Raw genomic sequence first — 26787 nt, forward strand, 5'->3', positions numbered from 1 at the left:
ATTAATTGATCAGGGATTAGCGAAGCCATTACGCCAGAATTAGACAAGCCGGGCGCGATGAATAATTCATCAGGGACAATTACAGCCGCTTCCCGCTGTACTAGCTGCCTCGCCTCCCCACACACCCCGCCGCTGCCTGCCGGGGCCACCCGCCTGCCCTCTGCGCCCTGTCGCGACAGCCGCCCCCTGAGGCGACATGACATGAGGCGACATGACATGACGTGACATGGCCGGGCCGGGCCGGGCCGCCCGCCGCTAGGTGGCAGCCGCCGCCTGCGGTGCGCGGGGGGCCGCGGAGCCCGGCTGCCGGCCGCCCTCAGCGGCTCCATCCGACCGCGGGGGCGGTGGGGTCGGGCCGGGCCGGGCCGGGCGGGTGCCTGCCCACCCCCGGGGCTCCGGGCTGGGGCTGGAAGGGGGCGCCCCCCGCCCCGCCGCCCCTCACGCCGGGCATCTCCTTCATCCCAGCGGACAGTCGCTGCCCCCATTAAGGCGCGGTCCCCGCCCTCCGCGCGGAGCTTTCATCTCGGGGCAGTTTTATGGCGCGCGGTGAAATGTGCAAAGTTTTTAATTAGCCTCGCCAGACAGCCCGAGGCGGCACTAGCGCCACGAAGTCTTCACGGCTGCTCTCTCCGCTCCCACAGCACAACAAGCCGCTCTACTCCTTTGAAGACAACGCCGACTATGTCTACGATGTCATGTGGTCGCCCGTGCACCCTGCGCTCTTCGCCTGCGTGGACGGGATGGGGCGCCTGGACCTCTGGAACCTCAACAACGACACCGAGGTGGGTGAGGGCAGGGCGAGCCCCGAGCCCGCACGGAGCCCGCAGGGAGCCCGCAGGGGGCGGGCAGGGCACGGCAGGGCCGGGCCGGGCAGGGCAGGTCCCGTCCCGCTGCCGGGGGGAGCCGGGCCGCCCCCTCCGCCCTCCCCGCCTCCGCCCCGCTACCTGCGGGGGCCGGGGGAGGCTGCGCCCTCCCCTCCCCTCCCCTCCCCTCTCTCCTCCCGGTTTGGGGGGGGAGCGCCCTGGGCTCCCGTTTTGGGGCGCCCCCGGCCCCTTCCCGCACCCCCCTGCCCCGCCCGCGTTCCGCCTTCAGCGGAGGGAGCCGCCTGCGATTTTCCGGCCTCACCTTCCTTTTTCCCCCTTTCTTAAAGTTTGCCCAAATTGCGGCGAAACTTAAGCGAAGGAAGCCAGGGGTTTCTGTACGGCGGCAGAAAGTCACAGCTCTACACCTCACTGATGGGGAAGGGTTAACCAGAGGCAGGGCAAAGCCCCTAATTTCAATAAAATCATGTTCTAAACACGCCGAGTACCCCTTTTCCCTTCCCTTCCCTCCTGTTACTTCTCCTCACCCCCCTCAAAAAAAAATTGCTGCAGGTGTATATTGACAGTGTGTTTTCTGGATTTCATTTTCCTCTGGAAATGTTTTTCAATAAGAAAACAGCATCACCTGAACTCTTAGATGGCCAGCAATCAGTTGTCAGAATGAGAACTGAAATATTTTTCCAGAACTGAAGTCTCACGGATTTTTATTTAATACCGTGTAAAACTAAGAACGAGGGAACGTAAAAGTAACGCGTATTAACTGATGGTTTCTTCATTTCCAAAAAAAAAAAAAAAAAAAAGGAAGACTGAAAAACAACCAGCAGTATTTTCCTCACACACCCTGTTTTCTACAATATTGTTTTGTTGTTGTTTTTTTTTAAGATTAGTTGTTCATTAATTCATCTTTCCCATAAACACAATATACATTTCAACCCAAGTAAAATACAGGCAGGGTTTATGGCTCCCAGTGAATGGTGCTTGCCATAAATAAGCACGGACAGGTAAGAGGAACCAGCACTGCGAACTGCATTGTCAAGGGGAGCAGCAAGGCCTTTTGAAGTGCTCTGAGCAGGAAGCAGCACAGCCTTTTTAATTAGAGCACATACAGCTGGAGGATATACAGGAGGAGTCTCTTCAGAATTTATTTTGGGAAGGGAGGGACATATCCTTCAGGTGTTCTCATTAATGCAGGCTTAAACACAGAGCATAAAACCCAGTGTTTTAAAAAGAAAAAAAAAAATAACCCTTTCCCCCCAAATACCAGGGCTGAAGTCCTGCTTTGCTTAAAATCAACTGATGTTTTGCCATTTAATTCAATGAGACCATAATTTCTTTAAAAAATAATAATAATGTGGACTGCTTGATCCCATTCCCATCAATAATAAGGCTGTACGTAGAAAACTGCTGCTGTGTTTTCAGTGTGTTTACATATAAATACATAGGAACATCAGCAGAAAAATAAAAATTAACTTCAAGCTCAATCCTGCTTTTCTTCTGCATGTGAGGCCACCCTGATTTCACAAATGATCTCCACTGAGAGGTTGAAATCTGCTCTCGTGATGGGAGCAGAATGAAATTATTTGTGTGGTACCAGAGCTTTGTATTTTTATGAGAATTGAATTTGTGTCTGGAGGAAGAAATACCATTTGGTCTCCTTACTAAGCGCTGATAAAGTAAATTTAAAAATCTCTCAAAACGCTAAACTGGCAGAATTTGAATAGATGTAGGGTTTTGTTATGTGAGAGAAGCAGTACCAGACATACAAATACCGCTGAAAGAATTGTAAGCAGTTGTTTTAAACATCATAACTGAAAGTGATTGTTGTTTGCTGTTACCCTCTATCTGGTAGGTCATACTTAGTTCATAATTTTCAAGATTTCTGCATTCGATTAAGCAGTTTAATTCTGCTTTGCTGTTTGCTAAGAAGAAGCCTGCCAGCACTTTTGCCTGTGCATTAAGAAATCTTGTAACACCTATTATTTTTGACTTTTAGACGTCAGATTGGTGATGTCTAAGTATTTATAAAAACGGTAGAAAATAACAGGTATATCAATGGGTTTAACTGCTAGCTATTGATAAAAACCTCTGCGTGAGAACCAGATGTGATTGTTGTTAATAGTTTTGTTTAATTGAAGAAATAAGGCATGTTATTATTTAGGTACTATTTTTATAAACCAATTAAGAAAATAGCTGGTTTTAGTTCTGATATGCTACCTTCAAATTTTTGAACTGTAAAACGGTTTATGCTAGCGTTACTCCCCATATTTATTAAAAACTGTTCTCCCGCATACTAGGTGCTTTCTAATCAAAATAACTAAAATAATTTGCCCATACCATAGATTTAATCAATCTAATTGTTCTTAAAATCTCCGTGTAAAATAGCCAGGGGTATTTGTATGCTGCATTTTGATCTATGGATACCAGAAGTGATTTTTGTAGTAGTAATGTAAATCATCATGGTTGATTTATATTTAATAAATCAATATAAAAAACTTTAAAAAGCAAAAAACAAAAAAAAAAAAAAAAAAAACTTCCCACCTTTATTCTTTTGCAAACTGAATACTGAATATTATTATAGGAATCAGGATAGCTTCAGGTTAGCAAATGCTGATTTCTTATGTATGTGTTCATTACATTTCTTGTTTTGATCGAGCTTGGATAAAGTCTCTAGGTTATTACTGAATCTTGGTTATAGGTGAGGTTAAAAGCAGCTTATAGATAAAATTGCTTATTCTTGCTCTGTTATATTGCTTTCAAACATTTCAAACATAGGGCACACATTTCAAACGTATTGTGTGCCCTGCCTTAGCTTTGAAAATATGAAGATGGTGTCTGTTTCTAAAAACAGGTAGAAGATCTATTTGCAAGCAGGTTTAGATGTTACATAAGTAATAAAAGTGTAAATATATATATATGTGTGTGTGTATATATATATATATTCCTACCATGCAGGTTTTTCTGACTGCATCTTAATCTGTTACCTTGTAAAATCTTATTTCAAAACTGTTAAAAATCTGACAAGCAACTTCAGAGAATTTATAAAGTATTTTAAATGTAATTTTAGCAACATAATGCTACCATTATAAAATAACCTTGTATCTTTAAAATCTAAAATAGGCATGTGTAATTTAACCTATCACTTCTCCAGGTAGATAAATCTATTTTAAGATACTATGGTTTGAATATATTTTATTCCGTATCACTGGAGAAAAGGTTTTTTATTTAGATTTTTAAACACTATTGCATGGTTGCTTTTTATTTTGCTAGATAGTTTTGTGGAATAGTAATAGGATTTTACAAAACCATTGGGTTTGAAAAAAAAAAAAAAAAAACCATGGGTTGTGTCTTGTGTCTGCAGCATGCATGCTGCTTGTTTTTATGTGGAACACTGCAAGAATGCTGTGTTAACAACAAAAAACAGTTCTGGAGTTACAGATTTCAGCCTTCTGAAAGATTTTGTTAAAAATTCAGTGCCTTAAATCTAAGCTGTGTAGCTCATTTGAAACAAATATCTTTGATCTGCAGTTTTCTGAGAAACGTAGCTGGGTAGTGGATTAGTGCTCGAAAAATGTGGCATTTAGTCGTTGTTTGAAGAAACCCATTTCCAAATGTTATGAAATTAATTTTGGCTGGAATTAAAATAGCTTTTATTTTTTTTAGAAATCAGTGATCAGAAGGGTAAAACTTGCTCATTTTTTAATGCGATGGGATCGTGGCTCAGTGACCCCATGGCAGATTGGAGCCCTCGGCTGTAGCGCGCTAACGAGTAACATACTTGGGACGGGGAGCGGGAGCGTGCCAGCGCTCATCAGTGAGGCTGCCTTGGATGGACCTCGGCCTTGCACAAGCCAGGGACCAGGCCAGCAGCTTATTTGCATCTGAATGACTTCCTAAAGGGGGAGGACAGGATCTGCTTTCTGATTGTTATCCAGCCTTATTTCTACATCGCCTACAGACAAAATCCTTTTTCATTCCACTTGCGGGGCTGCCTAAAGGGGAGTTTCCTGAGTCCTTTATGGAGAAGACACCTCAGTTTGCCAGGCCCGGTGGGCTGGCAGGTACCTGCTCGGTTTGGGCAGGGTCTGTGACAGGGAACATCCAGGTGGGGAGGTGTAGGGCTAGCAGTGCCCAGAGCCTCAGGCAGCCGCAGGGGTTGGGCTCCCCGCCGCCACGCACCCCGCTGACTTGCCGAAGGCCGTAGAGCTGACAGCAGGGAAGCTGCTCAGTGTTTCCTTTAAAATCATTTTTCTTGTGGATCTGTAGAGCTGTCTGGCAACTACCGTATAACACTATAGCCTGGGAACTGAGGTGAAGTCAGGAAAAATTCTCAAATTTTTGACCTGGATTTTATACCGCCTCCAAGCTGTTCACTCCCCTCATGCAGCAGCCTGCCCACAGTGGGGACCAGAGGATTCCCGTCGCTCCTGCAGAGGTGTCCCAGGCTCTGGCTCCTGTCCAGCTGCCTCTTGTTGCCAAGACTGTTCTCCAGCTCCACCTCCATTTGTAGATCCCACAGCATCCCCTTGTCCCCATCCCAGCGTGTGCCTAAGGCCTGTTCCCGTGAGGCGGTCTGGTGGGGGAGCCGCTATTGGAGCTCCCATCCTTCCCCTTTTGCCCTGATCTGAAAAATAAAAGCTAAAAAGCCTCGTTCAGGAGGCTGCTGTGCCAAGCTGCAGGCTCCTTGCTCAGGCAGGTTCTCCTGTTAAAGGAGCTGGGTGGAGCATCAGCAGGCTCACAGGCCACCGTCATTTGTCTTATGAGGTGACCTAAATCAAGCGAGTGATCTCCCTATCTGGGACAGACACCCACACGGTTCCTTCCTCCTGCAGCTCCTTTTGATGCCCTCATTCCAGCGTAGATTACAAATACTTCTCCTAAGATCGTGTTCTTTATTCATCCCACATGTTAACCAGCGCCTTGATGTATTCTTGCGGGTCACCTGTTAAGTTTGCCGGTCGGCTTGGGGCAGGGAGGGAGTTTGGAAATTAAGCAGCATCCAGGTGTAGTTCAACAAGAAGAAGGCTCCTGGGAATACGGGGATGTGCAAGAGAATTGTGGGAATGTGCTGTAGGAGTTCCTAAATGTCAGCTCAGCTGTTCTCGCCTTCTGCTGTGTCCTCACTGAAGTGATTAGCTCAGGACTCTTCTTAATTAGCACCTGAGCTTTGACCTCTGCATCTAGCTGCAGAGGTGAGTATGAAATCCAAGGTGCATCAGGGATTTGTCTATGGCAGGCAGATTATTTGGGCCCTGCTCAGAAGTCAGGGTAGGACTGAAGCCAAGTCCTACCCTCAGTTGATTCTTGGTCATAAATCAGTGAATTTTGAGAAAGAAGGAGATGCAGTTTCATGTGTCTCTGCGTTAAGGGGTAAAATTGTTTCGTTTACTGCCTTTTACAGTAGAAAAGTCTTCCCTACTCGTTCTAAGCAATCTCTTACTCTTTCTTTTTTTTAGCACATGATTGAAGAAACAATGAACCCTCTTCTTCTCCTCCCCCCTGACGAGAGGCTTGTGACTCACCCAGCAAAATAGGACATTCAAAACTGACCCCTGGGTCTGCAGGCAGCGTGATTTTATTGTCCTGTCTGTTCCTATTGTTTCAACAGGTTCCCACAGCTAGCGTGACAATAGAAGGAGCTTCTGCCCTCAACCGTGTCCGCTGGGCCCAGGCTGGGAAGGAGGTCGCAGTCGGTGATTCAGAAGGCCGCATATGGATCTATGATGTTGGAGAGGTATTATTTTTATTGTGTTCAAAGCTCAGGTCCTGCAAGTCACCACATCCAAGTTTGAGAGAAGATCTTACCTTTTTAGTCAGTAGGACACCTCCAAAGAATATACGGTCTATCTTTCAGCAGAGTCCCTGTTGGTTCGGGTTGCCAACAGCGTGTTAGTTGTAAAGCTACCATGCGAAAGAGTAAATAGTGAAAGTGTCAGGAGGAAAGTCTTTTTTGAAAATATCCAGCATTATTTATTTATTTATTTATTTACTTATTTTTTATGTACAGTTGGAAAATGTTTATAAAGGAACACAAAGAGGAAAATATAGGTACAAAGAGAATCTCTTTTGTTCTGAAGTTGGTCCTGTAGGGTTCACCTTTTATATGCCAGCATCTCTTATTTCATGACTGGCATAATGTTGTAGGCTTCTCTCAGCATGACATGTACAGAGTAAGAGGCTGTTGTTTTAGTGCTGAATAATGGTAAATATGTTTGAATATGTGCAAAGGTACTAAAAGGAGGAAATGAAAGGTGTCATTGTGGAGGATGGGAGCTGCATGCGTGATGAAGGGTATGTGGGTGCTGAGAAATAGCAGGATGTGTATTCTGTGTCTGAGGCTGCTCTCAATTCACCCTACTACATATTGTAAAAGCCATCTAAACTGCAGTATGTTTGGCACTGATAGAATCTACTTCTGTGTTGATGAATAAGGTATAAAATGTTCTGTCGGCATTACAATTCCTTGGAACAGCTAAGGGTGAATCTCTGAGCAATCAGCTTTTATGTAGAGAATTTGTTTTCTGTCATTATCTGTGATAGGATACTGAGATATTCATCTCTACACAGTAGGGAAACATTATGGAATACATACAGAATTATCTGTAACTCTCATAAAGTGATTTTATGGCCCATAGCAAAATTGCTTGTGCATGACTCATATTTTTGGATTGCATTTGCTTGTGCAGGAGTTGCCTTTCCTCACAAATGTTTGCTGAAACTTTGTGCTGTATTGTTAGCATAATCTCTAAATTGGCTGAGGTTACTGCATTCAGACTTCCACTACAACACTGCAGGTCAGGCTGTTTTTGTTTATTTTTCGTTTTGCATGACTGTTCTGAAAAGGTGTTTTTTCTATCTTCAAAGTGATGTGATAGGCTATGGAAATGTCTGTGATGACAGCACGATCTGATCTTGTCTGGGAGTCTAGACAGGCTCCAGAAATGTGTTTTTTTGCATATCATACACCAGGCCATTCATAGGATTGTTTATCCCTGCAAGCTCACCCAGGAGAAAATAGATTTACTGTTACTGTGCAGGAGAAGTAATATTTAAGTTTTTGGCCTTTTCCTCTCTATAATCAGAATGCAACTTGCAAAATGAGTCACACTCAGATCAAAAAGACAGTTTTCTATTACTTGAGAAGGAAAAAGAAAAGAGCCATTCAATGGTATTTATTTGCATGAGCCCTGATCGGTTTCAGAGTAACGTGCTCTGCTTCGTGGCCGTTCTGTGTTCTGTCTGTGCAGAGCCCCAGGCTCTCCAGCTCAGCTCCATCCCTCCTTGCACAATTGGATAGATGTCCATCCACATAGCAGCTGACAGGTCACGGGCCGTTGCCACGCCTCCTCCTCTTCTGTAATGAAGGAACTCTTTAATTTGTTGCCTGGTTCCTTCTGACAGCATCAGTCTCTGCAGTAATTCCAGCTTCAGATGCTGCCAGGGCTGCTGTGCTGTTAGGGTGGCTTTTTCTGGTTTAAAAGAGAAGGATGCTCAGCTATTCTCCGGCACAGCTCTTGTCACTATAAAGCCTGAAGTGAGCTGCAGAAATGCCTTGCAGTTTGACAGCCTAAAACTGAGGGCTCAGGCAGTGAGGAATAGCTTCTTCACTCGTTAACCCTCTGTGCTGGTTCATAAAGAGCCCTCTGATGAGTTATTTTATGGGCAGTCCTTCTCCCCCTGTCAACAGCTGTCCCGAGCCATATCCTTTGCTGTCCACTTTTTGTGCTGGTACCAGTAGCACACAGCAGACCCCACATTATGGTGAAGGAGCTAAATCAGCAGAGAAGTACTGATTTTTCTTTTGTTTTGTTGGGGTATTTTTCTCCATGAACTGACTCAGTATGAGGGCAGACAAGCATCAGTGACAGCAGAAGGGACGTGATGTGGGTGTGTGGCTGTGAGCTGGCCCACACGGCACCTGGCAGTGCCCAGATCTCCTCTTTGTCTCAGCTGTGTTGCAAAGCCTGACACACAGCCACGGCAGATGACCTTTCAGCTGCTGCACCCCACCCATCTCCTCCAGCACTGACTTCTGAAAAGGCCTCATCACTGAAAGAACTCAGCCCTGCCTGACTGATAACTCAGTAGCATCCATTTATTTGAAGGTGCATCTCTCTGATTTAGGACGGCGAGCGTGATTACTTGCATTAGAAAGTCAGCAGGCCACTTTAAAAAGACCCTAAATATCTTCAGCAAAGACATCAATGCTCCACTTTTACTGCACCCTTTGAAAACCTTTCTTTTCTCGTGGGTGATTCAAATTATCATGTTAGATTAGCTGTCAGTTCATAAAACATTGGCTCAGTCAAAAAGGTCTGGATATATATGTTACCGTGCTTTATTATCATAGAATCATACCACAACATCTTTGAATTTCACATTACTATATAAGCAAATTTTCTTACCTGCTTGAACATACAGATTTGATCCTATGAATTTTGATCAGAGCAGAAAACATGGCACTATCATATCATTAAGGAGTAAATGTGATATGGATTTTTACTTTGGTAGATTCATTGCAGTTTTAAAGGCCTGGAGAACACTGATTGCTGCTGGTAACCTATATGGGGTAAAGCAAAACCATTGTGTGGCCTAAGTGAAAATGTAACCTTGCATCGTTCTTGAGGGCAAGGAACTGGAGGAAGGGGCTGTTTTGCTTGGATTGCTTAGGGTTTGGCCCTTCTTGAGGTGTTACGCAGTCACAGTCATTATGACACAAGATATGGCAGAAACATGAAGAAGGTGGCAGAGTCCATGATCAGGGAGTTAAAAATAGTGGTGACATTTTCAGTTAGGCTATATGATGTTATCTGCTTATAGTGTGTACTCTTAGTTGTTTGATTTCAGCATCGTGTCTGAAAATAACTGAACACATTTATTTTCACAGTGAGGGGTCTATTTTCTCCTCAATGCATGTGCTTTATGCCCATTAGCATTAATGGGAGTTATACACACACTTCCAAGGGAGAAGAGACTTAAATAGTCCATATAGATGTGCTCTTGTGGATCAGTAACCACTGATTTAAAGACTGTGAATTACAAAATAAAAACCTAAACAAACAACAACAAAAAAACAAGATTGTTTCAGTGTGATGTGATCGTAAACCTAAATAACTTGAGAAGAGGATATAACCAGTCACTGTAAATACTCTTTATGACAGGTAAAAAGACACAAACCTTTGCTGGTCTGGTAGCTGAGATATTACTGTGGTGATAGTATGTAAAATGTGTTTTATCTTATTTAGTCTTATGGATTACTTACAGGGCAGCAAGTTTTCTATATGGTAAAGTTGATTTTAGCAGAACATGGACCACTGACTATAGATTTATTCACACGTTAGACCTAACTGCATGTCTCTTCTGTACATGTATTTTCTAGAAAGCTTGCTCCCATTGTGCATGCTTCAGTGATGTTACACAGTTGCCGCTGTCATAAATATTCTCTAACAACCACGTCTGTTGCTTACCTGGCTTATTGAGAATGCCGTTTGCACCTCTGGTTGTGAAAGAAGCAGCTTCTCTTCCACCTTCCATTCTTTCTTTTTTTTTCCATTAATCTCTTCCTGGTCATATTTTGTTTGCGTTGGGAATGAATAGATTGAAACTGGAAATCAATGATGTATTATTTGATTGTAACAGAATATAAAGTAAGTTCAGTGCAGTATTGGAGGGTTTGAAACTAATCACCAGGAGCTTATTACTGATTTTGTTAAACCAGTTACAGGGCAACCCACTGCATCTGTTTGGTGGTCTTTCAGACAGCTGATTCCAGGCGTGCTTTTCGAGGATGACTGGTATGACAGGTGAAACTGGACTTTCCCTAGACCATCCAGGAAAGCTGGCTCTGCCAAAGAAAGCAATTACATGGGATTCTTTAAACATTTATTACCTCTGTCCTTTATTCTTGCAGTGAAATCAGCATCGTGTTGACATTTACACGACTCCGTCAGGTTTCAGAGGTGATGTCTCTGTAAGCTGCTTTGCGGCTGTTGCACCAAGCAGTGTGTGTACTTTCCCATTTGCTCCATGATGGATGTTTGCTCTCTATCTCATTTTCAAGAGCATGAGCAGTGAAGGAGGAGCTGGCAACTGCCTGAAATACGTGGATGTGTTGGTGCCATGAGGAATATCCCATTGGTTCCCGTAAAATAAATCGCTTTGATTTCAGCAGCCTGTAGCAGCTGTTCTGGGATTCTTGGGGTTCCAGACAGGGAGACATGCATATTTATGAGCAACTCTCACGTTTCAGCATGGCTTTTTAGTCACATGGCTAGAGTGAGTGGAGAAGGACTGGTACTTTGTAATCCTGTCTTGAGATCCCTGAATTTCACTATGGATTTCATACAGAAAACATAGCCAGCTTCTTTCGTGCAGCTGAATTTCTGTTGTGCAGAGAGAAATATGAAACTAGGTTTTATGTCATTAACTTATCCAGGTAGATTTTCCAGTAGGTTTACTTTTGCCATTGTAAAGCTCTTGTAGAGCATATATTGAGTGAGGAAATGTTTTTGCTACAAAAGCAAAGCTGAGACTTACTATATTTTATTTTCAAATCTGTGTTGAATTACAAGTATTCTTGGAACACAGATAAATGGCTCACATACATATCATGAAGGCAAATTTGAGCAATAATAAGAGGTTGTGCTTACAACCAAGTTCTTTTCAAAAGCATACAAAGATCAAGCCAGACACAATAGTTACAACAACCAACACAATCCAGGCATAAAGGATGATTAAATGGATTGTGAGGCAGAGCCTCAATTTCACCATTGATATTTTTGCTGTGAAGGCTGCAACATTGGCCTCGGAGGATTTTAAAAGCATGTATTAACAAAGCAGAATCTTTTAAGAGTTGTTGGAAAATGTAAAGAACTAGGGTTTTGATTTGCTTCCCCTCTGCCCCCAGTTTTACAGTGTTCAGTCTTGAGAGACTTTTAAAACTGGAAGCTCTTAGAGATGACCAAAAAAAAGGCAACGACAGCATATTGGGAACTCTAGCTTTATAGTTAAAATAGTAACTGAAATATTGAACAGAACAAGCTCTTTGTCCCTCATCATTTGAATTTAGACTGATACAGGCAGTATTCACAAAGGGATTTTTTTGAAGTAGGTTAAATAAGAACTCCCTAATGAAAAAAATGCACTAGTTTGAAATCAGTCAATTTAATTACTGTGTTTTATGAAGGCCATTACCCATTGCTGATTACTAGGGTGATAAAATCTTTAAGCTTTGGTAGCCTCCATAGGGGGTGAGCCGATCTAAGTAGAGCAAAGTCCAGTCATTATCACCCTAAATACTTGTGTTTCTCATTACAATATTCATTACTTTAGGTTACTGTGAATGCTTTGAGGTCTTTATGTAAGCACTGGTTTATTCTCCTGTAGAAAAACAACATTGTGTTGATCAGTTCAAACCAAACACTGAAGTACTTCTGCAGTTCAAAACAAGACCTGGCTATATCCCGAGATCTAAATGCACACATCTATGCCTGCGAGTACCCGTATACACTCATATTGGTGACTGTGGGCTTGTCACTGCAGTCTAGTTCTAGTCTGATGAGAAATGGAGACAGAAATGAGTTGTCTTTAGTTTTTCAGTCTGTTTTGGTACTTCAGTAGGCTTCGTCACAGCAGACTGGAATAGGATCTTGTGTTTCTAGTAATCTCTTATTAGGGACGTATTTTTCTAGAGGGAAACTGAGCCATGCAGTAACTCAACAGACTTACCCAAGACCTGCACCTGGGGGCTGAAGCTGTTTATCTCCAGTGTCAGCCTAGGGCCATGAGGTTTCCTTTCTCTGGCACTTTTCACAGGTTGTGGTGCCTTGCTGCTATGCTGCCCCTCTAAATTGCCATTACTGTGGCCTCCTGACTCACAAAGCAGCTTCACAAAACGAATGTTATTTAAAAGATGATTTGAGCATTGTTTCCCTTCATATTTAAAAATGCATGTATTTTAAAAGGCCATTTGAAATATGCTCGTCAGGGAGAGATGTGGGTCTGCACTATTAGGAAATGCGACTAGCCTGCGGAAGGAGACTGAAGAACTTGGTGTGACTAGCTGAGGAGGTCTGAGCCTGGTGGGAAGATACGTATTCCCACATGAACCACACATATTAGGAGTGCTTAGTCCCAGAGGGGGCTAATTTCTGGAGCTGAGGACATGGCTGTCACCAGAGCATGTGGCTGCAAGCTGACCAGAGGATCACAGAATCACAGAATGGCTAGGAGGGACCCCAAAGATCACCCAGTCCCAACGCCCCTGCCATGGGCAGGGATGCCAAGATCAGGTTGGCCAAGGCCTTGTCCAACCTGGTCTTGAACACCCCCAGGGATGGGGCATCCACAGCTTCTCTGACCGTGTGTTATCTGAACTTCAGCTAATATTTCAGACTATCAGAAGACTGAAGTTCCGAGCAAGTAGGGAGGGTGGGGAAAAAACATCCTCTCAAGGTGGAGCTTGTGATGTGTTTGATTGTGATCTTGCAGTAGATCATACTGGTCACACAGGGTCACCTTCCTGCCCAATGCCGTCATGTACACTTCTTCATGGTAAAGATGGTGTTCCTTCTGTTTTACTATACATATAAATGAAGTTCCACCTTCCTTTTAGAACTGGAAGTTTATTTATTAAAGCTAAAGGAGAAAGTACCAGATTGTTAACAAAGGTATCCTGTATCTCATTTGTTGATTAGACAATAGAGGTAAGCAGGCATCAGCAAAAAGAGCTAGAAAAGGAGGATTATGTAGTCATCCTAAAACTTAAATTAATTCTTAATCCTTATCTTAAGGTAATATCTTACCAGCTCCCCAGAGAATTTCACAGGGTGAAAAGACATGAATTTCCAGTGTGATACAGATACCTTTTGTAAGAATTCCTCAAGCCCTCATCGGATGAAATAAAAAGCTTAAAAAAAAAAGAAAAAAAAAAAAAAAAACAACCAACCAGCAGAAATCTGGCTCCAGTCCTTTCTGTTCATTTGCACACTACTTTTAAAGCCGACGTATGTTTCCTTTTCCCTTGCAAAGGCCCAGATTCTCCCCCTGCAGAGAGGATCAGAGGGAACAAGCCACATGTAACAGGAGTTAATCATGTAGCTTAATGCACTATTAGAAGGCACTCAGATAACGAAGCGCCGAGAGTGGCAGAAGAGAAACTGTAAGAGATCGTTCCCTCTCTGCACAGGAAAGCCTGCAGGACGGGTGGAAGGGAGGGCAGTGTGTGCCAGTCTTTGTGTAAGTATTTTCCTGCTGTAAAACAATGTAGAGAAGAAGAGAAAGAAGAAAAGGCACGCACTGGATCTGGTGTACGGGTCCATCCACTGTGTGTTTATTGTATCTGCAGCAGTGGTGGCTTCACTAGTAGCTCCTGAAGAGGCTCAGAGGAAAACACGATCTGGGTCCAGGCTTTTCATGGTAGATGTACGTGAGGCAGTGGAGGCAGAGTAAATGCTGTAGCTAACCCGCTGTGTTCTGGACCTGCATCATGTAAAACTGGTGGGAAACAGAGCTCAAGTAAATGCACACTAATAGTTTAGCAGGGTATGTATTTTAAATACCTGGTTAGGCCAATGGGTAGTGTTTTCTCTGAAAGCTTTTATCCCCTTTCTGATGCATGTGAGGAAAATTTTCATAGCTTTAAGTAACGCGGAGTACGGAAGGGAAAAAGTACCAAACGCCAAATTTAGTTTAAACTCAGTTTGTATGCAGCAATTTGCAAATCTAATTGAAATCCGTATGCTATCATTGTGGTGTTAAACACTTCTGAAACAAGAGCTGCTTTGTATAATTAATTTTCTTCATGATGCATCTGTGGTTTCAACCTGTTACATCCGATACCAGTTTTCATTTTGGGAATCCTTAATTATGTTTCTAATTGTTTTTTTTTTTTTTTTTTTTCTTTAATGTTTAGCAAAATGGTATTTTGAACATGAAAAACTAATTCATGGCTTGGAAGGTAACGGTTACATTAAAATATCAATTGAGGAAAGCTGAGCCCTAATGCATCGTATTCAGCAGCCAAAACTCCACATGCAGTGTTTAATTTAAATATGAAATGTATTTTTGCCTGTGTCTGAAACGAAGGGAAAAAATGTTATTTCGTGGATGAGCTTTTGTAGGTAATAGATGCAAAATGGAAGGGAAGAAATCCTCAAGGAAAAAAAAAACTTTTCCAAAAAAAAGGAAGAGCAGTTCATAGGCTAGCTTTGGTGGGAATCCGTCGGCCATCTGGGAGCCAGAAGGCAGTGGCAAAAACCCTTTACAGTTCCTGTTGTGGAGTGAACCACAGAGTGGACTTGGCTGGCTTGGTTTAAAAATAAAAAAGGAAGCAAACTAAGCTGAAGGCACCACGATTTGTTTCCTCCCTGAGGCAGTGGCCCTTCATTCAGCTGGACTTCCAAGGAGACACCTTGGCCAGTGCAGGTGCTCCAGAGGCTGAAGTTCTCGTATTTAAAGTGAAAATGATAAAAATGATGGGTTAGTTCTTCCAAGTCAATGTAGTTGCCAGGTATTGGAAAGAACAACAGATTGAAGGCTCCTTACCATCTCGTTTGGATCCATTTGGTATTTCTACATTTCCTAGTGCAATGATAATTGATAATATAATTGGGTAGAGATGGAGTTCTTATGTGATCACTTAATTCAGAGCATTAAATGTCCTGAAACTAAGGAAAAAAAAAATCAATGGCTTTAATTTCTATATTAAATGTATGTCCATAAATTCCACTCTCAGGACTAGGATCCTCATGGGAAACCGATCTACCTGACTTTTTTTCTTAACCTGTAAATTGGTGGCACTGCAGAAGTGGTGGAAAGGTAGGAACTGTAACGTCTTTGCTGCTTAGGACACCTCTTCTGTAGCAAAATTACTAGTTTTTTTGAAGCGTGGCAGATGCTCTTTCTGTTTTTGTAGCTGCTGAATTATATTAAATCTCTTTTGTCTCCAAGGACCTGAGAAGATCCGTAGGTGAGGGCTACCACAATGTGCCTGGCAAAAGCACTTGGGTGTTCTGTGGAAATCCTGTAGTTTAAGAATAGTCCCTAAGTTTATAGTTTTAAGTTTGTATTTTACAAGTAGGAGGTGCTGTAAGGAAACAATAGTAATCAAAATTTCAGCTTTATCCTCTCTTTCAAGAATCTTGGAGTTACTCTATATTTTATCTTCTGTAGTTGATATCAAGTGCAGCATTTTTATACAGTAATTGAGGGAAGAAAAATCAGTTCGGTAGCTTGGACATCGTTCTTTCTAATTATTTCAGGAGAGTCTGAGCCAACTCTGATATTATAGGTGGAACTGTAGTGTTGTCTACAATTAAAGATACTTTCCACTTCCTTATTTTCTTTTTCATATGCCCAATCAAGTTCTAATCCTCCAGGCTGAAATTTTCTGTAATTGGTGTTTGCTTCCAGCACAGGTTTCGTGTTGTGTTTTTATTTTTTATTTTTTGATAAAGATTAAAGACGGTATCATACTGCAAAATGAGTAACATTTAGGGGAGTTAGCCCTAACTTTGACATTTCCTATCTTTGAAGTGTTAAGAGCCTGCAGTCTTTCTGTTCTGTTAACGTGCATTTGTGTGTCTCGTATTGTATAATTTACAGACTGCGTTTTAGTCTGTTCTCCTGTTAGCCTGGCATCAAGATGACTGCTAGAGACAATGATGATCAAGTTTAGAAAAGAATTAGTAGGCTTTCAGAGCTTGGATTCCTATGTAGGAGCTTAACCCAGGGCATCTTTGCTCTTTACATGTAAATTATTAAAATAACACCATTGTTTGGTTTGTATTCAAAACACAATTTGCCATCAAATATGTAACAATTTAGCAGCTACTGTTCTCCTTAGGAGAAAAACAGGAATTTTGCTGAAATTATGTTCTGTTTCTGTTTGGGATTAAGCTTTTTTTGTCATATAAACTAATATTTTGTCTTCTTTTTACTATGGCAGCACTAGTTAAATCAGAGCCTGCTGGTGAACTGCAGAGAAATAAATCACAACAGACATTAATCTAGATGAGGGCTAAGTAATTAACTTCATGGAAGGGTGGTGTATACTGTGTCTGTGACAGTAGACTGACTGCTGTGCATAGAATAAATGCAGTATTTAGGCTGCCTATGGTATTCCACCCCTTCAATTAAGTAAACAAATATATATAGAGCTACTCTGGAGTGTATCCTTTGTGGTCTAAACACTGTATCTTATTAAAATCATCTGCATGCAGTATGTGGGGTTTGAGTTCCTGCCAGTGGTTTCATCCATTGTTAGCAGTGATGCTCGGCTCTCCCAAGAGTTAAATACAGTGGTACTGCAGTTATGTGAAAAGGGTGCTCTTGGTTACTTTGGTGGCCATTCCCTCGCATATTACCTCCCACTTTGTTTCCATCCATGTGTGTGGCATAGGGTGTTGCCTGGAAAAATATAGGCTTTTTCAGGAAAAAAGAAGTCCATATAGGTTGAGAAAAATGTCAAAGGCATTCTGTAATGGGTTCTGTGGGGCAAGACCAGGGCCAGAATAGGTGCATGCCTGCTGACTCTGTGCGTGTGTGTATCAAGCCATTTAATATTTACATCTGTGTATCTGTTTTTACCTCCCTGTCAGTGATAATAACATCTGTTGAACTCTGGAAGATTAAGATCAGTTGTTTAAAGGAGAACTATCGCTCTTGTTTCTGATTTGTAAGCATTATGATCGTCATCCCACAAGTACTCCCTTTTACCCAGAGAATTAGACCGATTTGTCTGTTCTACTTTGTAGAAAAAGATCAAGCTGAAATAGTTATATTTTATCATCATAAAATATTTTTACCTACAGTGTCATAAATGCATTCAGATGTTAATCCGTTGCACAAAGTATTTGCAGCAGATTTCTTTTCAATGCAGCACGTAATTTTAGAAGGTGATAAGGACAATATAGGTTGACAAAAATTCTACCTAGGGAAAAAGAGCTAAAATGATATTCTTCCAAAGCTGCATTTATTTGGTGATGTTATTAAACTGAAAGAATATAAAGATGGTGATAAACCACACACAGAGATAACTTAGTGTGAATTCTGAGATTTCAGTCATTAAACTTGGTTTGCCGTACTTGCTGTTTTTCACAAACTCAAATTAATCTGAATGTTTTCTCATGCTTTAATTAGCTAGCTCTTCAAAGAGTGATTAACCTGCCTTTGTCAAAAATTATAATAGCAACAGAGCATTTTAGATATGAGGAGCATGAATTTTCATGTCGTTTTGATTTTCCCTGTTGAATGTGAGATATTTTTTTTTGCACATACAGCTCTGTCAAAGTGGAGAGAAGTCAATAGGATTGTCTAAAATAAGAGCAACTTTTACCTCCAAACAGCAGAAAACCCAATTGCAGCTAATAAAGGATGCACGTTGGTCAGAAAGTTCCTGATCTCTTGGAGTACACTGACTAGCTAGAGAAACCCATCGCGTAATTTAGGTCAGAATAAGGTTTCCTACATGAAAAAATAAGGAAATAAAAAATAAAGCATTGTACTTACATAAACGGTTTGAATGGGTCACCTATTTTGGACTCGGGAACCTCTATCACCCTTAAAGTGTATCTTGGACCACCATGCAGGCTCGTCTGCAAATGTCTAATTGAAAACAGTGTGTGGCAGTACGGTTCGGCAGGCCGTCTGCAGACCACAGACGTTTGGCAGATTGCTCCAAGCCGTGGTGTAACGCTTCATTTTCAGATTCTCCTTTTACACCTGTGTTAGGGAACGTGTGTGTTAGAGGCGATTATAGATGGTTTGGGTTGGAAAAATGCAGTCCTCCAAATTAACCCAGGAGTCGGAGACGATGTTGAGAAAGGCTTTCCTGCGCCTGTTTTTCCTTTGAGGTATCCAAACTCCAGGTGAAGGTGAAAAAAATATAATTATTAACCTGGTGATTCGGATTGCACGGTACTTTCCCCGGTAATCGGTGCTGCAGTTTGTGTACCGGTACCACAGTGACAGGTAAATTGACCCAGGAGGTACAGTCATTAAAAAGAAATAACATAGGTTGAATACAGTCTACTGTGCTCCTTCTGAGAGTTTGGGAAGCCATCTACTCCAAAGTGCCGCTCTTGAAATTGCTATTGTGTTTTTCCTCCCTCTTAGGAGAGTCCGCAGCCCTCACAGGAGAGCGGTGCTGGACAAGAGCACGGAGGGATGGAGGTAGAAAGAGTTGTCCACCCTCATCTCAAAAACTTAGAGGCTCCAGGAAAGGCAGTGAGCCAGGAATCAAGTGAAATATCCTCATTGAATAATTCATTTGCTGGAAAGTGTTTTTTCAAGGAAGCTGAAGCTATACAGAGATTTGGATAAATTGAGCTTAAACACTTTCAGCAATAAAAAAGATGGATAGGAGGGGAATATACTGAAAAACTTAAAATATGTTATAATATCTAATTTCAACCTCCTGGATAGATTCCTCTAAAAGCCATATTCAGAGGTTGGATTTTTGTTTTGTTTTGTGGTGGTATTGTTCAGGCTCAAAAACTTTTTTTTCTTTTTTTAATACACCTAAATTAAAAGAACAAGTGTTACCAGGTGTTGAGTCTGAAAATGAAGTTAAATTTATGCTGATTTGTGTCTTCGGGCACTGTTTTTCTGTTGTTTTTCTGCTTGCTTGGGCAGCCCAGCACTAACCGGCACAACTGGCGGTGTTGACAGGTGTCTGGTGTTGGGCATCTCCTACTCCTGAGTTCTGCATGAAGATTTTCTGAGCATTAATGTTCGGTGGAGTTCCCAAGAGCACAGTTTCTGTAAAAACACAGGAAATACAGTTTGTGTTCGCACTATGTCTGGTGTGTGGATTGGAAGCTGTGCACACTGAGGAAGTCCCTGCCTCGATAAGAAGATGGAGGAGGCTGTTCCCAGTGAAACCCCCATTCATGCTGCCACGTGTGACTGGCTTACTTGGTGAGACTCAGGGAGGGAGGGAACTCCCTTATTCTCTTACCAGAATGCGCATAAGCCATCTCCTTAGTCAGTGTTAGGATCAAGAGGAGTGTGTTTGTGGTTCAGGGCTGGAAGACTAGCAGGTAAGTGATGTCCTCGGCTAGGGCGATCACCCAGCTAACACCAAGGCCTCAGGAGTTTTGGATATCCAAAGGTTCTGTGGTGGCACTTCGAGATCAGGGTTTTGTCACGCCCAGGGTACATTGTATGGAATTTTGATCTGTGGGCCAGGCAAAGCCAGGTGAAGATCCTGGCTGTTGCTACCCTTGAGTCTGGTTATTTTACCCTTTATCTACAAGTGCAGAATAGGCACACGTTGGAACGATCTTGCCTTTAAGCTTTACAAGCCTTCACAGAGTCATAGAATATCCCAAGTCAGAAAGGACCCATAAGGGGCTACTCCTTGCTCCACACAGGACCACCCAAAAACCAAACCATGTGTCTGAGAGCGGTGTCCAAACACTTCCTGAACTCCATCAGGCTCAGTGCCGTGACCACTACACTGGGGACCCTGTTCCAGCATCCAACCACCCTCTGGGTGCAGAATCTTTCCCTATCCCCCAGCCTGACCCTCCCCTGTCCCAGCTCCATGCCGTTCCCTCGGGTCCTGTCACTGTCCCCAGAGAGCAGAGCTCAGCGCCTGCCCCTCCGCTCCCCTCATGAGGGAGCTGCAGGCCGCCATGAGGCCTCCCCTCAGCCTGCTCTGTGTGGGCTGAACAAACCCAGGGTCCTCAGCTGTTCTTCTTGTATCTTCCCCTCCAGACCCTTCAGCATCTTCGTAGCCCTCCTTTGGACACTCTAATAGTTTTGTCCCTCTCATATTATAATACCCACAACTGTATGCAGTTGCCTGTAAGCTGTAACATTTCTAAGTCTACTGTAGTTTCATGACTCTGAAAAAGATAAGAGAGAAAACAAACACCCCTCTGTAGTTGATCTGTGTGACCCAACTAGACAAATCCTGTCTTTCCAAAATTAGATGTTGTTGAGACCATCTCCAGACTTGAAAGCTCAGCTCGATGCACTACCACCAAAACAGAAGGGGTTGGGAGTGATACTGGAGGCAAGGGGCTTCTGGTTGACCACAACTAGCAGGCAGGGTCCAGCTATCGCTCGCTGTGGGAAAGGAGATGAATAAGAGGAGAGAGAGATCTCAACTCCTAAATTACAATCCTGTTCAGCACACAGCCAGTCTCATTTTTTGGGGTTCAGCTGAGCTCACTTTGCATGGGGGTCTAGGGCTGCCGGTTGGGAGGCGCTGCCCAGGGCGGGTTTCCTTTACCAGCAGTGTCTGTGCCGCACCGTTCGCTCAGGAGGAGCGTTCCTGGTGGTTACCTCTTCTCACCTGAAGTCTGCGTGTCCGAAATCAGAGTGATGGAGTTGGTGGAAAAACTAACTCTGAGAGTTTGCATCACGTAAATCAGGTTTTGAGTGCCATCAAGAAGCAATTTGCGGACTAGCTGAAATAAAACCTTAAATGTGTGTAGTGTTTAGTGTGTTACATGTTATTGATCATATATAAACAGTTACAGATACTGATTTTATAGATCCTGAGTACTTTTGGAGGAGTATTTTATGGACGTGGATCGGAGGGGGGATCTAAAATGGTTAGAGTGATATAAAAAAAAGATTTGATTTTTGAGAAATGACAGGACCCCAGTTGTACTGAGTTAAATAGCTTCACCCAATAAAAAATGGAATCGATGTTCCAGCATCTTGATGTTTTCTGGTACTAAGTTCTCTCTCATGTAACCAGATGAGCACATGTAACTTCACAAGCAGAAGCAGGTTTATCTGGGTGCATAAACTCGTGGTTACACTTGGAGGTCCGTAGGCTTGCAGCCTGAACTCTTTTGATATTTCAAAAGCCAGACAGAGGACAAAACTACCCCTCTTCCAACAGCTGAACAGACAAAGGCTGGCTAAAGTCATCCCATTGCTTTGATAATTCTGGCTTTCCTCGTTAAAAGTAACATCTGATGCAGCCTAAATATATCGTAGTATTTAGGCTAAAGCAGTGTGGGTAATTTAGTCAATTAATTAACAGCAGGTAGCGCTTACCTTCCCTTTGAAGGGATCAAAGGAAAGCACTTAATAATGTTTATTTTCTTGTTCTGCTCCATACCTTAGTGTCAGTTCATTCAAATAACCTTATGACCCAAATGTTAGTGTAAGTTATTATATTACCTTGTTATGCTTTGGTGAATGTTTCTACTCCGTATAGAGTCTGACTGCTGGAACTCAACACGGGCTGCTTTGTAGTAAGTGGAAGTGGACAGAAAAATGGCAAAAATGCCAAACAGGTGAGGAACCCCTAAATAGCTCTAAACCCCTGCCCTTCCTCTACAAAGTGTCTCCTTGTTTCTTCCACCCCTGTGCTGGTATTTGCCGTGTAACTACTTCAGCAGGAAGGCCAAAGAGGAGAGTCCACAGTCGGACACAGGCCTTCAACATTTGTTGGTGTAAGTACACACAGTTGAAAGAACTTTTATGGAAAATGACTGGAAGGGGAGCGAATTCATACAAGAATTTGAATTGGAGTTTGTGGATGCTTTTGTTTTTATTTGTGGTCTTTTGCCTTATAACTTTTGTGGTTCAGCTGTAGGGACTTCACAGAAAGAAGTAGGGGAATCAAAGTCAATTTTTCCCTTGACTTCAGTATTGCCAAGGTTTCCCTCTCCATCCCTGAGGAATTTCTATTAGAGGGGTTTGTTCTACTAACAGTCTGCTAGCAGGGCTGGCCCCTCATTGAAAGCATGACGCAGTACGTAGGATTTAATAAGGTAAAATAAAACAAAGATCTAAGTAATTAGATTGCATGTGGACACTGAGCGTTCTCATCTGTGTGCTGATGGCCTTCACTTCAATCATTATTCATTATTTCACTACAATCATAACTGTTTTGTCAATCGGGACATTAAAAAAGGCCCAGTCCATCCTCCATCTGTCAGCCAACCGTGTTGCCGACCTACATTTGCAGGGAGATTTTTCAAGTTTGAGAGTTTTCAAGCTGTAATAGCCTGGACTTTGATTTTATTTGTCTGTGGCCATGCTGTGGAGTAGAGGGAATTAAATGATCTCAATGTAATAAATACATTGCATTATTTTTTCTTTCAACATATTGCCTTCTTGAGCCATTTAATACAATGTAATGCCATTTGGGATTTAAAAAGACGAGAAAAAATGAGGCTTTATTAAATTCAGAGAGTCCTTTGACTAGGATATTGCTCCACTTTATATAAGTCTCACTAATTCCTAGTAGTAAAATCATTAATGTTTTCATTCAGCAGTTTAATAAATGACAGTGTCATCATGAGAAATAACATCTTTTAGGGCACCAGCAATAGGTAACAGCGAATTTGCTACGCAAATATGTTGAATGCATCTGTAACAGAAGGATCTTTGCCTTGTCCCTTAGCTGACTGTGTAGTAGCTTGCATAGGAGCGTGGCTGTGACCAAACCTGTGCTGCAGATACTTCCTTCTGTGTTGCAAACTGACCTTCGCTTTGGTGTTGCATTTCCTTCTGCTTAACATTCTTCGAAGCACGGAGCTTGCTTTCACCTCAAGACTACAGCACACCCACATCTGTGTGTGTGAGACAGCTGTCTCAGAGGGCTTGCTCCTGTAACTCCCATCACCATTTCCTAGAAAAGGCTTGGAGAAAAGTGCAATGAGTGGAAGGTGGAGAGAGGGAAACCAACCCAGCAACACGCTCGGGGCTCATCGCTTCACACTGATGGCATTTCTTGGTCTGTAACGTCAGTAACTGAACTGTGTTATATCCAGTATTTTAGTAGGCAAAAACAAAGTTACCCTGCACCAGCCCTTCACAATAGAATTGTGAATATGCAATGTCATTGGAATATGCAATGTATGTAGGAAGCTTTAAAACACACACTGGATTTTTCCCCAAAATACTGGCTGTAGAGGCAAAGCTAGATAAAAAATAGTTGAAAAGCTCATTGGCTTCGTTGAGATCTGGAGGAGGTGTTTAGATCCAGCACTGCAAATACCCATCCATCTGATTAAGGTTTAACTTGGAGCAGTTCATGTGGACCTCTTTCGCACAGGGGTAACATCAAGCTGATTTGCATGTTCTTGCTCGAGTTGGGTGTGCTAGTTCATGCACTGCCTCCTTTTCTCAGTCTCAGCTGCCTGATGTTTTGGGGGTGTTTGGGAAGAAGTAAGCCAGTGCAGACTATGCTGGGTACCACAGGCTGGATTAGCTAAGGTCTTACTTGTCCTTTAGTCTAAAGACGTGCTTTTGCTAAGGTGTCCTACAGTTTACTTTATGCCCTGTAGTATGTCACGTTGCTTCTTGGTTCCAAACAGTTGCCTTCTTCAGTACCAAGCACTGCACAGGATCTCGAAACAGCTCTTTGCTTGTGCTATGTTTAGGGCACGATCTCAGGGCTTGAAGGTGGCAGTAAAAGAGTGCTTGGTTAATGTGGGTGTTTGGTGCCATTTTCTGGAATTGGAGTTAATGAAAATGAAGTTTGAGAAAGCTGCTTGTTTTGTTTTGTTTTCCGTAATTAGCTCACTCCTACTTTGCATTATCTTCCAGAAACTGGAGTTTGGGTATAGCTAGAACCGACTGCAGTGTTGTTTTGCCGTATCACTGAAGCGTTTTGACAGGAAGTTTAGCTGTTTGGATTACATGTTCCTCTTGAAGCCTGATCTTCAAGAGCTCTTCATCAGAAACATCGGTGCTCTTAAATAGAAATGGATCTTGCGTGATGATCTCGAAAAGCAGACTGTCCCCGCAGCCCCCGTTGCTGTCACGTTCCCGCTATGATGCGTTTTTTGTAATTGTAAATTATTCATTGTAGAGGAAGGCAACCCAAATAACACAATGTATGTATTTTACTGTTAAGAGCTTTAATGAACTTCAGGAAAGTGGTTTCAGTACGTTGTTACCTTGCTCATGTTGACCTTGGTCCTGCAATGACTTGTGGGCGGCGCGCGACTCTGCGGTGACACGCGCGTGTGTGCGCTTGTACGGGCCCAGCCTCTCATCATCTGGGAAGCCTGACACGCTAACAAAGGGGCTAGGCTTTGCAGCAAACGCTTCAGCAGAAAGCTTTTCCTCAGGTTCACAGCGTGTTAACGCCGTGTTGCGTTCCTCCCCCAGCTGGCTGTGCCGCACAACGACGAGTGGACCCGTTTCGCCCGGACCCTGGTGGAGATCCGCGCCAACCGAGCGGACAGCGAGGAGGAGGGGGCCGTGGAGCTGTCGGCCTAGAGGAGGAGGAGGACGAGCAGCGCCCGCCAGAGCAGCCTTCCCCCGCCGAGTGTCTGGTGTTCAGTGTCCGAGTCGGTCTTGCTGTGGCTGTCGCTGCCAGTGTCCGTGCCAGCATCGCTCAGAGCATTCCGTATTAATCACACGGCTTTGCACAAGGCTGAAAATATCCAGAGCATTTTCATACTTTATATTTCTGTCTGAAAAGTAAGGAAGAAAAGACAAATCAACCCTTTATGGGTTTAGTTGTTGCCTTTTAACTACTTAGTAGCTGTATTTAATAGCTAGGAACCCCTGGTTAAACTTGTGCTCACATTGCCCTTCTGGCATAGTCCTATTAAATCCATATGAAGCCAGATATGATTATGTGCAGATGTGGTGTGCTTCACTGTATGGGACTGGGCCAAAGACTTTAGATGTGGTGTTTCACATGGTGACTTACATTATGAATGGATGTACTATATGAAAGTTGCTGCTCCTTATTTATTGCGGTGTGCTGCATGGAACATATTTATTTGAAAGCATTAAAATAAACGATCCTAAAGCATGTGCATAATGAGAGAACTGCATTGTCTGTGTGCTGCTGTAGAGGTTGCGTTAACGTCCACATAACAACTACGGTACATCGGTCGTGCTTAAGATGTAAGATCTATAAAGGTTGGCTTGAGTGGATGGAATGAGTTTCTTTTCCTTTTCTTCTTCTTTTTTTTTTTTCCTCAAGATGCCTATTATTTCTAGGCACTTTAACAATATTTCAGATGCAGTCGGTCACTGATACTTGTCATGCAAGTTAACACTAACAGTCTGACAAAGGGTTGTGGTTCCCGGGTGTGACACGAGTGTTGCCAATAAAACGTACCCAGCCTGTTCTGTCGCAGCGTGGTTCATCTTGCCTTGCCAGCAGCGCTCGGTACCGGGCACGGGGAGAATGCGACTCCCTGCCTCGCAGAGCACTCCTGCCGCTGTGGTGTACGTGGGTGCACTTGGGTGCTGTGCGTGGTTACTGGGGATAGGAAAGGCAAAGCCTCTTCAAGCTGTCTTGAGGGACAAATTCGGGTAGGAGACAAGGGTTGCAAAAATCTCTGTGTATGGAGCAAGGTGGTAGGCACAGACTGTGCTCCCTGAGACCCAGTGGGATGTGGCCGAGTGCTGAGGGAGGCGGGGAGGCTGCCAGCTGAGCACCGCAGCAGCACCAGGCTCTAACAGAGGGGCTCAGGGGGGCAGGTGAGCACCACAGCCAGGAACACAGGCGAGTGGACAGCAACGAAGAGGCTGTAAGCTTGCAGTCATGTTTAGGGCCATATCAGCATCCCGAACCAGGGGGAGGTTTCTGCTGGAAGCCAGAGCCGTATAAGACAATCCATCACTTGGAGAAGCTGGATATCCCTTGTCCTCTTGCTTGGTAGTTGGAAGCAACTGCACAGGCTGGGTTTTTGTGGTGGGATGCGCCATGTCCCAGTGCCCGCGAGGCTGTGGTGAGCAGGGCGCTGCCCCAGATGAACCTCACGCAGCACAGAACAAACCTGCCAGTAGCACGATGGGCACAGTAAATCCACACCTGAGAGCACATGGCCACACTGCAAGAGAGCACACAGGTGCGAAGGGAAAGGTTTAGACCTCGTTGTTTCCCATTCATTGTAAGCAGTACACTGAAAATAGCAAGTTTGCTTCCACAGTTTCCATGTTGCATTTCAGGTTTTGGAACTGAAGTAGGGGAAACTGCATTTACCTTCCAAGCTCTCCCTGCTTCGTTGCACTAATAGCTTGTAAA

General features: G+C 43.2%; 1 protein-coding gene across 7 annotated transcripts in view; it reads left to right on the top strand.

Annotated features, from left to right (window-relative positions):
- DYNC1I1 (dynein cytoplasmic 1 intermediate chain 1) overlaps nucleotides 1-25890 on the top strand; it is a 188827-nt gene extending 162937 nt beyond the window's left edge. For all 7 annotated transcript variants that reach the window (XM_032181029.1, XM_032181027.1, XM_032181031.1 and 4 more), the window contains 3 exons: nucleotides 642-782; nucleotides 6427-6552; nucleotides 24909-25890. In XM_032181029.1, the coding sequence (XP_032036920.1) occupies nucleotides 642-782; nucleotides 6427-6552; nucleotides 24909-25019 (378 nt within the window). In that variant the 3' untranslated portion in view covers nucleotides 25020-25890. The remainder of the gene's footprint in view (nucleotides 1-641; nucleotides 783-6426; nucleotides 6553-24908) is intronic.
- The last annotated feature ends 897 nt before the right edge of the window (nucleotides 25891-26787 follow it).

This window comes from Aythya fuligula, chromosome 2 (genome assembly GCF_009819795.1).
Source record: "Aythya fuligula isolate bAytFul2 chromosome 2, bAytFul2.pri, whole genome shotgun sequence".
NCBI classification, from domain to species: Eukaryota; Metazoa; Chordata; class Aves; order Anseriformes; family Anatidae; genus Aythya; species Aythya fuligula.